General features: G+C 41.6%; 1 protein-coding gene across 3 annotated transcripts in view; it reads left to right on the top strand.

Annotated features, from left to right (window-relative positions):
• Positions 1-14,406, top strand: part of LOC136852626 (uncharacterized) — a 200,956-nt gene that overhangs the window by 130,751 nt on the left and 55,799 nt on the right. For all 3 annotated transcript variants that reach the window (XM_067127549.1, XM_067127551.1, XM_067127550.1), the window contains one exon: positions 3,497-7,085. In XM_067127549.1, the coding sequence (XP_066983650.1) occupies positions 3,497-7,085 (3,589 nt within the window). The remainder of the gene's footprint in view (positions 1-3,496; positions 7,086-14,406) is intronic.

Genomic DNA, 14,406 nt, shown 5'->3' with positions numbered 1-14,406 from the left:
TTTATATAGCTGGTAGCCTTTCATCATTGGCACTCTGTTGTAGTATTCCATGTTTGATTTTTCAGTTTCAAGGTTCATGTAACCTTGTAACTAATGCAGGTGTCATTTTGAAATTGCAAGGATCATATGTAAAATTAACAAAAAACACCAACTTTGAGGTCCCATAGCCGAGAGGGAACCTGCCACGGACATGAGGCTCCAATTAGAGCCCCTTTATTTTGATCCGTTCTATTAAAAAAATTCATACAAAACATCAATACGTTCAGGCCTTGCTGAGTTTTGGATGCCTGAATTTTTATTGTATAAACTAAAAAATCGACTTTGAGGCCCCGTAGCTAAGAGTCATTTTAGAATTATGCAAGTCTGAATTTCCATTCATCGATTTTTGGAAACTGGAAATATTGGCCCAAAAAATTTTACATCCCGAAAAGTAATAGAACTGTACTAACGAGGGTTAGTTAGGTCGGAAATTTTGAAAGTTCTACTTTTTGAGGCTGGACTTTTTTTTTTTTTTTTTTTTTTTTCTTTTACACCCCAGGTTTAGAATATGCCACCTTCACCACGCAAGGGTCCCTGGTGAATTGGACCCCTGGGCCCCACAAACAAACCCAAAAAAGGACCCCTTAGCAAAGATTTCCTCCGGAATCACCGGAGGTGGCCATCATTACATGAATGACTATGCTCTAGTTTGAGAAAATGATAGTCTTCGTATTGGCGCTAAAATCTTCACCGAAGAATCCCTGAAGACTCCTTGAAGATTCTTTCTTCAGCTGAATAGGACCCCTGGGCCCGCCCCACAAAAAAAAAAAAAAACAAAAAGGACCTTTTTAGCAAAGATTTCCTCCGGAATCGCCGGAGGTGGCCATCATTACATGAATGACTATGCTCTAGTTTGAGAAAATGATAGTCTTCGTATTGGCGCCAAAATCCCCACCGAAGAATCCCTGAAGACTCTGGAAGATTCTTTCTTCAACTGAATTGGACCCCTGGGCCCCACAAAAAAAAAAAAAAAAAAAAAGGACCCTTAGCAAAGATTTCCTCCGAATCGCCGGAGGTGGCCATCATTACATGAATGACTATGCTCTAGTTTGAGAAAATGATAGTCTTAGTATTGGCGCCAAAATCCTCACCGAAGAATCCCTGAAGACTCCTTGAAGATTCTTTCTTCAGCTGAATTGGACCCTGGGACCCAAAAAAAAAAAAAAAAAAAAAGGACCCTTAGCAAAGATTTCCTCCGGAATCGCCGGAGGTGGCCATCATTACATGAATGACTATGCTCTAGTTTGAGAAAATGATAGTCTTCAGATATTGCCAAAATCTTCACCGAAGAATCCCTGAAGACTCCTTGAAGATTCTTGTTTCAGTTGAATTGGACCCCTGGGGTAAAAAAAAAAAAAAAAAAAAAAAAAAAGGACCCTTAGCAAAGATTTCCTCCGGAATCGCCGGAGGTGGCCATCATTACATGAATGACTATGCTCTAGTTTGAGAAAATGATAGTCTTCGTATTGGCGCCAAAATCCTCACCGAAGAATCCCTGAAGACTCCTTGAAGATTCTTTCTTCAGCTGAATTGGACCCTGGGCCCCATAAAAAAAAAAAAAAAAAGGACCCCTTAGCAAAGATTTCCTCCGGAATTGCGGAGGTGGCCATCATTACATGAATGACTATGCTCTAGTTTGAGAAAATGATAGTCTTCGTATTGGCGCCAAAATCTTCACCGAAGAATCCCTGAAGACTCTTTGAAGATTCTTTCTTCAGTTGAATTGGACCCTGGGCCCAACAAAAAAAAAAAAAAAAAAAAAGGACCCTTAGCAAAGATTTCCTCCGAATCGCCGGAGGTGGCCATCATTACATGAATGACTATGCTCTAGTTTGAGAAAATGATAGTCTTCGTATTGGCGCCAAAATCTTCACCGAAGAATCCCTGAAGACTCCTTTGAAGATTCTTTCTTCAGCTGAATTGGACCCTTGGGCCCCCAAAAAAAAAAAAAAAGGACCCGTAGCAAAGATTTCCTCCGGAATCACCGGAGGTGGCCATCATTACATGAATGACTATGCTCTAGTTTGAGAAAATGATAGTCTTCGTATTGGCGCCAAAATCCTCACCGAAGAATCCCTGAAGACTCCTTGAAGATTCTTTCTTCAGCTGAATTGGACCCCTGGGCCCCACAAAAAAACAAAAAAGGACCCCTTAGCAAAGATTTCCTCCGAATCGCGGAGGTGGCCATCATTACATGAATGACTATGCTCTAGTTTGAGAAAATGATAGTCTTCTTATTGGCGCCAAAATCTTCACCGAAGAATCCCTGAAGACTCCTTGAAGATTCTTTCTTCAGTTCAATTGGACCCCTGGGCCCCACAAAAAAACAAAAAACAAAAAAGGACCCCTTAGCAAAGATTTCCTCCGGAATCGCCGGAGGTGGCCATCATTACATGAATGACTATGCTCTAGTTTGAGAAAATGATAGTCTTCGTATTGGCGCCAAAATCCTCACCCAAGATTCCCTGAAGACTCCTTGAAGACTCTTTCTTCAGCAGTATAACAGGTGTCATTTTTCAATTTCAAGGGTAATTTCTACCATTTATATAGCTGGTAGCCTTTCATCATTGGCACTCTGTTGTAGTATTCCATGTGTGATTTTTCAGTTTCAAGGTTCCTGTAACCTTGTAAGTAATGCAGGTGTCATTTTGAAATTGCAAGGATCATATGTAAAATTAACAAAAAACACCAACTTCGAGGTCCCATAGCCGAGAGGGAACCTGCCACTGACATGGAGGCTCCAATTAGAGCCCCTTTATTTTGATCCTTTCTATTAATATAACACTCTTTGGTAACCCTACTTGCTTTGTGTGTATATGAATCTTAATGAGCTGTATAAATCTTATAATATTCACGGAGTTCACTCACGTCTATCATCACTACATTTTATCTTTTGGCTGGTTTTAGTGTCCTTTTCTGTTTCTCAGGCGTTGTCTTTGCTTTTTTTTCATGTGACTATAGACTAAACTTATCAACGAGCTCTTGTCTTTTAGCTCTTGTCTCTTTTTTTCCCCTGTATCATCTTTCAGCCATCCTACATTTTCTTAATTTATTTTCTTTGTAATTATTCTGCCCATTCTTTCCTCAGCTTTTTATCCTTTGTGAGTATATTTTTCAAATTCCTCTTTTACTGACTATTGCTCAGAGATGCAATATCTAAATTTCATAACTTATGTTAACGTTGGGTTGGAGGATTTGTTTCAGTTTAAGTCTCATTGTTTGTTTTTTTGTTTCATTCGTTTTAGGATTCATTACTTAGTACCTCTATCAAAGTAGAAATTCTTGTAGTGATTTATTGGTAATTTCTTATAGTTTATTTATGTATATGCATACATATACTGTATTTGAATGCCCTTTCTTTTCTGCAGTGAAAATAATGACACAATTTACTGTGAAAAAACTGAGACCAATCATGGCTTGCTACAAATTTGTTAATTCATCTTCTTTTCGATTACAGGTACGGGATTTTGTCAAGAACACATTGGAAACTAGAGAGTCGGATTACAAAGTGGACCCCTTCCATGTTGTTCCACACAAGTTTGCAGTTGAACTGTTTTTGGAATCAGATGAGGCGACTTCATTTTGGAGTGAAGTACCTGAGCTACGCTTGCGCTACCTCAGCTCAGACCACTTAGAAAAATTAGGGACTGGCTCTTTTGAGGAGCTCAGCACCACAGACGAGCGCAGCAAGGGCTTCCCAAATCGCAAGTGGGGCTCTTCGACTTGCCTTCATACACAAGCAGATCGCTTATGGAGAGAGACATCTTCTCTAGGATACCCAAGGACTTACCAGGAGCACAAGTATGTTAAGGGGAAGTCACATGGCCAGCTCTCAGAGTTAACCATTGGTGAACTATATAATCAAAGCAAAGGTTCATCATCATCCCCAAATCTCTCCAGAGCATTTCAGGTGGCAGTTGATTTGTCAAGAGCAAGTTCAAAATACCTTGCTGGTGTTTCTTCAACAAGCAGCGGCGTATTTTTGGGTTTTGAGGATGGGAGTGGTCCTCCATCACCAGAAAACGGGAACTGCACTCATACTGACAGTGCATATGCTGCTGAGGGGGAAACATCTCAGGAATCAGAGCCTGGAGAGGGTGCCAGGAGACGTAAGAAACTCCAGCACTTGGCAAGGGGAAAGTCTCTACAAATTGATGACCTTGTTGGAGATGAAAGCTGGAGGCCAAAGAGAAGGAGAGGTCGGCTTGGTTTAAGTAGTGCCCCAAGTTCATCCTTCGAAGACCTCTTAGGTTCAGTATCTGCTGATAGGCGTGCAGCTATCAAAACAGAGATAAATCTTATGAGATTTGAAACCATAAAGAGAGAAAAACTGGTTAAAGAAATATTACAGGGGTCAGATTCTGATTTTGAAGACGAAGAAGCACCATGTGAGGCAAGCAACCCTGATCTGCAAGGACCCTATCAGTGCGTTATTACATTTGAAAGTCGTAGCACCAGTATGGATGACGTCGGGTCACCAAGAGCTCTTGAAGATGTCCTTGTATCTCTTACCTCAAACGATAGTCAGCCAGAAACTTCACAACCCCAACCACTTCCTAGAACTGTTTTGCAGCCTGACTTACTCTCTGATGAATCTGCATTTGTAACCTCAGAACACGAAGATAAAATACCCACACCAAAGCCAAGGACCTTAACTCCAGTAAATGTAGAGGACAAGAAGGATGAAACATTTTGTGTCACTGAAGGTGAAAAAACCACTGGAGATGACAGTGGTGAAAAGTTGGAAAAACCAGAACCATCTGATGAGCATGAAATAAAAGATGAGCATGATGCTGAGGAACAAGACGATCCTTTTGATATCTTTTTTGGAAGTTCAGGTGCAGATAGTAGTGGGTTTGAGGAGCAAAGGGGGGAAGATGCTTCTAGTGTTCAAGACAAAGGAAAGGAGTTGCAATCTCATGATCTGACTCTTGGTTTAGATAAAGAAGAAGCAGCATCTGTTGATCAGATAGAGGAGAGTGAGGCTGTTGATTGGGAGAAGGAAGATAAATCTGTTGATCAGGAAAAGGAAATAGAACCATCAAAGAGTGAAGAGGAGGAGGAGGAGGGGGAGGAGGAAGAGGAGGAATCCATTGATCAAAAAGAAGAATATGCTATTGAAGAGGCCATTGGCAGATCTGGCGATCAGGATGAAGAAATATATGGTGCTGGAGATTTACTTGAAGTAAGTGATCCTTTAGTAAGAATTTCAGATACTGAGGATGATAACTTTCAGTACGATTCCTTGAAACATGATGGTAATGAAAATCTTCCTATAGACTTAAGAAATATTGACAGTGAGGAATCTCTTGACATTCCTGTTCCTAGGCCAGGAGGAGGGGGATTTATAAAAGCTGAAGATAAAGAAGAGGAAAGGGCTGACAGCAGGGCAGATGATGATGGAGAAAGTGAAGGGGGAGGTGCTTATGAGGTTGGAGGTGTGTATGAAGTTGAAGGTGCAGAGGCTGCTTATTCATCAGCAGATGGAGAGGTCCCAACTGATTCTGTCACTCTTGTGCCCCTGGACAGTTACAAAGGCACGGTTAGGGAAGTCAAGAGTATTGAGATGATTCAAGAAATTGGTCCTGCTGATAAAGATGTCCAAGAGACTTTTGAAATTGTTAGAGAAAAACCAATTGTTGAAATATTAAAAGTTCATGTAACTGATGTAGATGATGAGACTGTACAAGAGGTTGAATACGTGGACAATGAAGAAACGGACAGAAGTGAAACTGAAGCAGTTTTATATGTGACAGATGTTTCAAGGAAACGTTCAGTGGAAAGTGACAGTGAGAGACTTATAGGTGAAGAGGATGGAGTGGAAACTAGAAGGTCAAGGGAACAAAGATCTCTCACTGGTAGGACTGATGATCAATTAAAGGATCTCTATAGCAGTGAGAAATCCAAAGAACGAAGTAAAAGTAATAATGACTATGATAAACCTGGTGAGATGGATAAGGAGCATACAGAACCTAGTGATACTGGTGAAAGTTTTAACAGGTTTAGCAAAAATGGTTACCATGTTAGCGATTTTACAAGACTTGATAACTTTAGAGACAAAATTCACTTTGATGATGATTATAGAGACCCAAGATTAAGTGATGCTGAAAGTAGAAAACCCAGGATAGTAGCAGCAAATAATAACAGGGAGTTAAGGAGGATGTTTTCAGATTCTGATGCCAAAAAGATAGACTTTCAAACAATTGGGATCAATACTATAGTTAGGGATGATCAGAATTCGGAAAATCACAGACCTTTTATTAGACCATTAAAGCTTTTGGATACAGGAACACAGACATCACTAATCAAACAGATATCACGCACGACGTCAATAGATTTGCAGAAGTTGAGTGACACTGATTCATCCAGTGAACAATATTCTACAAAGTACAGTAGAACTCCCCTCCGAAATAGAACAAATGGGCAAGCTGAGTCTTATACGCCTTTACCAGACAGACTCAGTGGACCCTGGTCTCAGAGACATTCTGCATCAACTTCAAATGCAAGGTCTTCAGCTTCAACTAGCCCATATTTAAAACCAGATCTTACACTCCTTCAGAGAAATCTGTATAACCTTGTCCAGGGTAGTGAAACAACACAGGTACTCCAGAATTCTGCCCACTTACAGAGGCTCCGTGGTCAACAAAATGCGCACATTCCTAGATATCAGGGCACACCGACCAATGTTGAACATCGTCGCACAACCAGCCGTCCATCTACCCCTGATCTCCCTCTTTCAGAGCATTCCTCTCCGAAACGTCAATATCACTATCACCAGTCTTCTGACCACAACCATTATCATCAAGCACGTAGCCACTATTCTCCTGTACACCATAAGCCACAGTCTGCACATTATTCTCCTTCTTATCAGTACAAGTATCCTTTATTGTCATCGTCTGTGATAACTCCATCTTCGCCTTCCAGAACTCCTTATGTTTCCAGCTTCACCTCAGGACGGATCAATGGACTCTATAGTGGTAGCGTTACTGACCTGACAAGGACACCTCAGAAGATCAAGTATGACTACATTACCTCAACTCCTAAAAGTGAGTAGGACATATACCTATGTAATATCTTATAATTTATGGTTTTGATATTATTAGGTGCTTATCTGTCTCTTTCTTCTTACTTATGTTCTATTAGGGAACAAATGTTCTATTAGGGAACAATTAGTTTTTGTTTCAGTCTGATGTAACACTTCAGAGCAATAAGGGTTAATGCTATGAAAAATAATCTAAAAGTCCATTAGATTAAGTTTTTAATTGAATGTTATTTACTTGAAGCATGTCTTAGCAACAGACCTATAATCCTGCATGTCTTTGCCACTTTATCATGAAATGTTCATAAAATTAAATAAAATTACTTTATACAGATGTTTAAAGATTGCACATTAAGCAGTTATTGATGTTAGTAGTTAACACAGGATTTACTTAGAATTTTTACTTGCATTGCAGATAATTTGGATTTATCTTAATGTACCCAATTATGGATTGGCTCTTTAATGGAATGGATTGATTTATGTCACCTGCAGATCTGCAGTGACATTTCTCATTGTTATTAGAGATATAAAACCCATAATGTTTTAGTTGCAATTTAATGAAAATATATGAACGCTCTGATTTCACAGCTGGGAGCTTTTGAAAGCATACCTAAATACTACCCATAATTTTATGGCAGTAATTTAATGCAAAAGTCTGCATAAGCATTTGCATAGTTGCGAGTGTTTCAAAGTTTTTCCAAATGAAACCCAAGTTTTGCGGTAGAAATTTAATACAGATATCAAACAATTTCATAGCTGGGAGTTTTGAAACCCTTCTTAAGTAACACCCACAGTTTTGCAGTAGCATTTTATACACATTTTGAAATAAACAATTACTTAGCTGGGAGTTTTTGCAAACCTACTTAATCCCCTTATTCAACCAAGGTGGAAGACAGTAGGTTGGTGATAAGTGTGCATAGTAAGAAATTGTATTGGGGAAGAAGGAGAGGCTGATCTAGATAGTGCTGAAGATTGTGTAGGAATGGAATGTGACTTTCTGGCATGGTCTTTTTGACGTGGATGTGTTGGCGTACGTTTTTTGGCAAAGGATATTTTGGCGTATTATTTTATTTGTCGCATGTCAATAACTTGTTGCTTAAAGGTGTTTCTATCCAACAGGCTTTCTATCTAATTTTATGTTATTTAGCTTTTAAACAAAACAATAGTTAGATGACTGTCATTACATACAAAAAAAAAAAAAATTAAAAACAGCCTTTCTACTGATAGCAAATTTTAGATCATTTAGCTGTTAAACTAAATGGCCATTAGAAACTAAACAACCATTAGATGACTGCCATTACACATTTAAACAAGTGCAGAAAGGAAGGGATGCATACTACGAGCAATTAATAGCTGGTCATTCCCCACAACACAAGCTAAAAAAAAATTTAAACGCAGATGAAAGAATAAGGAGAATAATGTCCAATTATGGAGCAAGAGAACCATTAGAATACATGCGAGGCATAACTCATAACTTCGAATCAAATTTAAAAGATGATTTACAGTTTGGTAATTCCATTGAATTTATTTTGTGCTGTCTTCACTCAGTTTTAATGCTTTTTAGAATAAAAAGAGAATTTTTTTATTGTATTTAGTATTCTCCCATAAAGTTTGTGCGTCAGTGCCAAAAAACATACTCCAAAATGTCCTCTGCCAAAAAATACGCCAAATTGTCCTCTGCTAAATAAACATATGCCAAAATGTCCTCTGCCAAAAAACATATACTAAAATGTCCTTTTTTTAAAAAAAAAACATACGCCAAAATGTCCTCTGCCAAAAAATATTCGTTAAAATGTCCTCTGCCAAAAAATTTATGCCAAAAAGTCCTAGACCATAAAGGAGGTATTATAACGTGAAGGCTCAAAACTCGGTAAACAGAAGTGCATGTAGCATAAATGTGAAAGGTGCAGTGTGTGTGTGTGTGTGTGTGTGTGTGTGTGTGTGTGTGTGTGTGTGTGTGTGTGTGTGTGTGTGTGTGTGTGTGGAGGGTGAGATGCACAGCTGATGATTCTTCTGTACAGTGCATGAAGCAGAAAATGTTGCGCAAGGTGATCAGGTGGTTAACATCGATTCAACAGTTTAGGAATGAATGTGGCAATGCCCATTTTTATATAAGTAACTTACCAAGTAATTACATTGCTATTAGTTTCACTCACTCGGCAGCTAAAGTTTGAAATTCATATGTCGCACTATGTTGTTTGGCTAGGTGACTGACCCTGCCCACTTTCGGGGTAAGAGAGGAACAACTAGCAAAAGGATTCAATTTGTTTCTGCCGGCTAATGGCTGTACACCAGATTTTAGCAACAGCTCTGATTTTGGAATTCGTCTCTTCTGATTGTCTTTACATCGTTTTGGTGAAATATTCTTGCATTGATAGCCTTTTGGCATTATAAGATAGAGTTAGGCTCTGTTTTTTCATTATTGTGTCTACTTGGTTAATTGGACTTATACCTTATTTACCGATTGTGACTTTAGTTGACTTGTTTGCAAAATGTCAGACTCAAGTCCAACTAGCTTTAGGTATTGCAGCAAAGGCTGTAATACTCGTTTGACTAAGGAATCTTATGATTCTCATTCTATCTGCAGAGAATGTAGGGGACAAGTTTGTTCAGCAGATTTAAGGTGTAATGAATATATTGACTGGGACAGTAAGAGATGGAAGACTTTGAGATCTCATTTAAATAAACTGGCTAGAGATAAGAGGAGGAAGGCAACCGCTAGATGGATTAGAAGTCTTTAGCCAGACAGGAATCTCATAACGATCATGATAATGATAATGCTAACGTCGATATTTACGTTCCTGTAATTTCTGTTGATACCGTTCCCAGTTCCCCTTCTGTGCAACCCACTCCTTTACCAGGCTCTCTCGCCTCCGAACCCAACCCCATTGCCAGCCTCGAGGGTAAGATTGATAAAAGATTCCTGTTAATTGTAGAGTCTGTTGCTCAGTTAGTCCCGTCTGTTAAGATCCATATGGACAATAAGAGTGATTCGGAGCGCCCAGTAGTGCCTAGTGCCAGTGTAGTGTTGGTGGAGCGTCTGATAATGCCTAATGTTAGTGATGTGTTGGTGGAGGAGGTGACTGCCTGTCCTGCCGATTCTCCTAGGCAAAGGTCAATGTCACACTCCCCTAAACCTGGGAGGAGTCAAACTGGTATCCTAAGGGAGGTTAGTGGGGTCTGCCAAGTGGGTAGTTGCTCCCTCAGTTGGACCTGTTGTTGATTCCCAGGTTGCAGCCAAGCGTCACTGGAAAGGCATATCCTTGGATGTGCAACATCTTTCGTCTAGCTCTGATGATTTTTCTCCCAGGCACTAATGGCATTTTGTGGATGAATTACGTCCTTTGAAAAGACTTGCAGGTGATGTGTTGTGTTCACCTCCAGTGCCTTGTAAGAGATTCAAAGAACTTGTATGCAGTCCTCTTCCATCTTGCAGTCATTGGGACAGCCCGGAGCATTTTCTTCTGTTCTTCCCTTGGTGGAGAGTCAGAGTATGGCATCCAAGCACCCTGTTTCTCGGAAGCACTCTCCTTCTAAAGTGTCTTCTTCTGAGCGTCGTCATGGGCCCAAGACTCCTCTGGCTCCCGAGTGCCTTGACGTTTCTGAAGCTCCCTTGAGTGCTGAGCGCCTGGTTTCGTCTGAGTGCCCAAAGTCGTCTAAGTGCTTGTTTACGCCCACTCGCCCTTCTGTGTCAGAGCACTCATCTCCTCTCGAGTGTCATGGAGCGCCCAAGAGCGCGTAATTGCCCAACCACTCAGTGTTTCATGGATGTCCAGCAAGGGCAAAGCACCTGTCGGCACACAAGCTCTCTTTGGCACCCGAGCTCCTATTGGCGCCCGAGCGCCCTCTTTCCTCCGATTGTCATGCTTCTGCTGCCGGCACTTCAGCTCGGACTGATCGATTCCTCTCGCAGATCTGCTTTTGCGTCAGCAAAGATTATGTTCAGTTCATTGGAACCCACCCAACTTCTTAAGAACTTATTTAAAGCGTTTGAGGCTTTGAGTTTCCTTGATTGTTCCTGAAAATAGTGCCTCTGACTGGCTGGGGGTTCTCTTGTGCATTGACAAAGAGATCAGGAATGGTTCCCAGGAGTTAGCTTCCCTTTACATAATGGGAATCCTTAAAAAGAGGGAACTATGGTGTTCCTACACCTCTAAAGGAGTAACTCCCTCACAGAAGTCAGCACTTCTGTTTTCCCCGCTAGATGTCACCACTTGTTCCCGCAGGCCACAGTTCTGGAGATTTCTTCAGAAGAAGAGCACTCAAGACCCTCTTGCCCAATCCTCTAGGAAGCCTAAAGAGATGCCCGCTCATGCCTCTAGGACAGTCTCCCCTCTGCAGATGCGTCCCTTTCATGACAGCAGACATATCTTTCTCTAGATCTCGCTCTTCCGGCAGGTTCGTCTCAAGAGCCATTAAGAAATCCTCAACCCGTTCTGTCTCACGCAAGAGAGAATTTCATCCTCCGAACTTCTGTAGGAGCCAGGCTCCTTCTCTTGTGGGAGAAGTGGGGAGAAAGAGGGGTGGAACCCTTGGACTGTCAAGGTCTTGAGGGAATGTTATACCATCCCCTTCAAAGAAAAGCCACCTTTAGTTAGCACTCCAGTAACCTTGACAGCCTACTCAGAAGGCTCAAAGAAGTCTTCGTCCCTCTCAGAAGAAGTGTCGTCCCTCCTCAGGATGGGGTGATAGAACTAGTAGACAACGTGAACTCCTTGTGATTCTACAACCGTCTCTTTGTGGTGTCTAAGGCGTTGGGGCTGGAGGCCCATCCTGGATGTCAGCTCCCTGAATGTCTTCTTACAAAAGACAAAGTTCAGGATGGAGACAAACTGAACCATCCTGTCATCCATTCACCAGGGAGACTGGATGACATCAATAGGTATACAGGATGCGTACTTCCACATTCCAATACATCAGGAATCAAGGAAGTTTCTGAGGTTCATGTATGGGAACAGAATATTCCAGTTCCGCGCTCTGCATCAGTTTATCGATGGCACCGCAAGTGTGTACCAGAGTTCTCACTCCCCTAGCAAACTGGTTCCATCTGATGGGAATCAAGATCTCCCTCTATTTGGATGATTGGCTCCTGTGGGCCCAGTCAAGAGAAAAATGTTCGGAAGACCCTCAAAGGACCCTTCACCTGTCCCAGGATCTGGGACTGATGATCAACTTGCAGAAGTCTCAGCTGATTCCGTCACAACGGATTCTTTATTTAGGGATGATAATAGACTCCCGGAGTTTTCAGGTTTCCCCCTCCCCGAAAAGAATAGTCTTGCCTGAAGACATTGAGCAAGGTTCCTCTTCTAGATCAATGCTCTGCCAACAAATGAATGAGCCTCCTGGGGATGTTATCATCCATAGAACAGTTCGTTCTTCTGGGCAGACTTTATATAAGACTGCTCCAATACTTTTTAAGAAACAGCTGGAACAGGAAGAAATACCCAGATGTGTTCATGTTCCGGGTGACCCCTGAGATAAAAGAAGACCTGCTCTGGTGGAGCTTAGAAGAAAGGTTGTCGCAAGGGAAATCTCTCCTTCCAGTGAACCCCAACCTAGACTTTTACTTAGACGCATCGAATCTAGGTTGGGAAACTCTGTTAGGGGGCAAGGAAGTTTCAGAGACTTGGTCCCTGGAACAAAGGAAGTGGCATATAAACATCAGAGAACTGAAAGCAGTTCATTTGGGGTTGCAGTGTTTCAAGGAGGAAGTGTGCAACAATATGGTGGCAGTGCACTCCGACGGTACAACTGCCCTGCCATACATCAAAAACCCAGGGGGTGACACACTCTTCCTCCCTTTATGAGACAGCAAGGGATCTGCTTTGGGCAGAACAATTTCAGGTAAAGCTTCTAACACTCTTCATTCTTGAGAAGCTCAGCTTTCTGGTGGACGAATTAAGCCACCAGAAACAAGTGTTACCCACAGACTGGACGCTGGATCTGCAGGTATGCTCGGATGTATGGAAGTTGTTGGGGACTCTGCTCATAGACCTGTTTACGACTTCCATGAACCATCGTCTCCCCCTGTTTTGCTCACCAGTCCCGGATCCTTTAGCATTGGCAACCGATTCCATGCTTCAGAACTGGTCAAACAAACACCTCTATGCTTTCTCCCCTTCTCAGTATGGTAAGGCAGGTGATCAACAAGTTCCAGGCCCATCAAAATCTGTCGATGATTCTAGTTGCTCCTTTTTGGCCAAGAAAAGAATGTTTCCCTGACCTTCTTGACCTCCTGGAAGACTTTCCAAAAACCTCATCATCTAAAACAATCCCACTTCTGCCGTTTTCATCAGGGGTTGTCTACTCTGGCCCTGACAGGCTACAAACTATCAGCAAACTACTTGGAAAGAAGGGATTTTCAAGATCAGCTTCGCAAGCTATTGCCAAATGCAGGTGGCAGTCCTCTGATAGAGTATATCAGGCTACGTGGATAATTTTTAGAGACTGGTGCAGAAGGCACAGAGTGTCGTCTTCTCAGACATCTATAGCTGAAATAGCAGACTTTCTGCTATAGCTAAAGACCAATAGAAACCTGTCAACTTCAACGATCAGGGGCTATAGGGCCATGTTAAGCTCTGTCTTCAGACACGGGGGGGTGGATCTTTCCTGTAATCAGGATTTGTCAGATATTAGATCGTTTGGCACCACGAGACAGAAGGAGGTAGCAGTAGTGCCATGGAAACTAGATGCGGTTCTTAAATGGTTGTCTGGCCCCCATTTTGAGCCTATGCTCTCAATTTCTCAGAGAGAATTAACTAGGAAGACCCTCTTTCTGGTTATTTTAGCGACTGCCAAATGAGTCAGTGAGGTCCATGCAATAGACAGAAGAGTAGGCTTCTCCCAAATGCTGTCTGTTCCTTTCCCCTGGGATTTTTAGCCAAAAACGATCCCTTTCCAAGCCTTGGCCTTGTTCCTTTTTAATTAAAAGTTTGTCTAAGATTGTAGGTCCAAATGAGGAAGAGAGAGTGTTGTGTCCTGTGAGAGCTCTAAGGTTTTATTTTCAAAGAGCAGAGGAAATACGTGGACCATTGAGCGCATTATGGTGTCCAGTTAGGAACCCTTCTTGGCCACTTTCGAGGAATGCCCTGGCATTCTTCTTTAGAGAACTCATTTTGGAAGCCCATTCTTTGATTGACGATGAGGCTTTTCCCCTATGTGAAGTGAAGGCTCGTGAAATTAGAGTTGTAGCCACTTCTTTGACATTCAAGCATAAGTTGTCTCTCCCCTCCAAATTGCAAGCGACTTTTTGGAAATGCAAGTCGGTGTTTGCATCACACTGTTTGAAGGACTTGAAACAGTTTATGATAATTGAAGTACATTGGGTA

The sequence above is a fragment of the Macrobrachium rosenbergii genome, chromosome 25, assembly GCF_040412425.1.
Source record: "Macrobrachium rosenbergii isolate ZJJX-2024 chromosome 25, ASM4041242v1, whole genome shotgun sequence".
Lineage (NCBI taxonomy): Eukaryota > Metazoa > Arthropoda > Malacostraca > Decapoda > Palaemonidae > Macrobrachium > Macrobrachium rosenbergii.
This window is presented reverse-complemented; position numbering and strand designations above follow the sequence as displayed.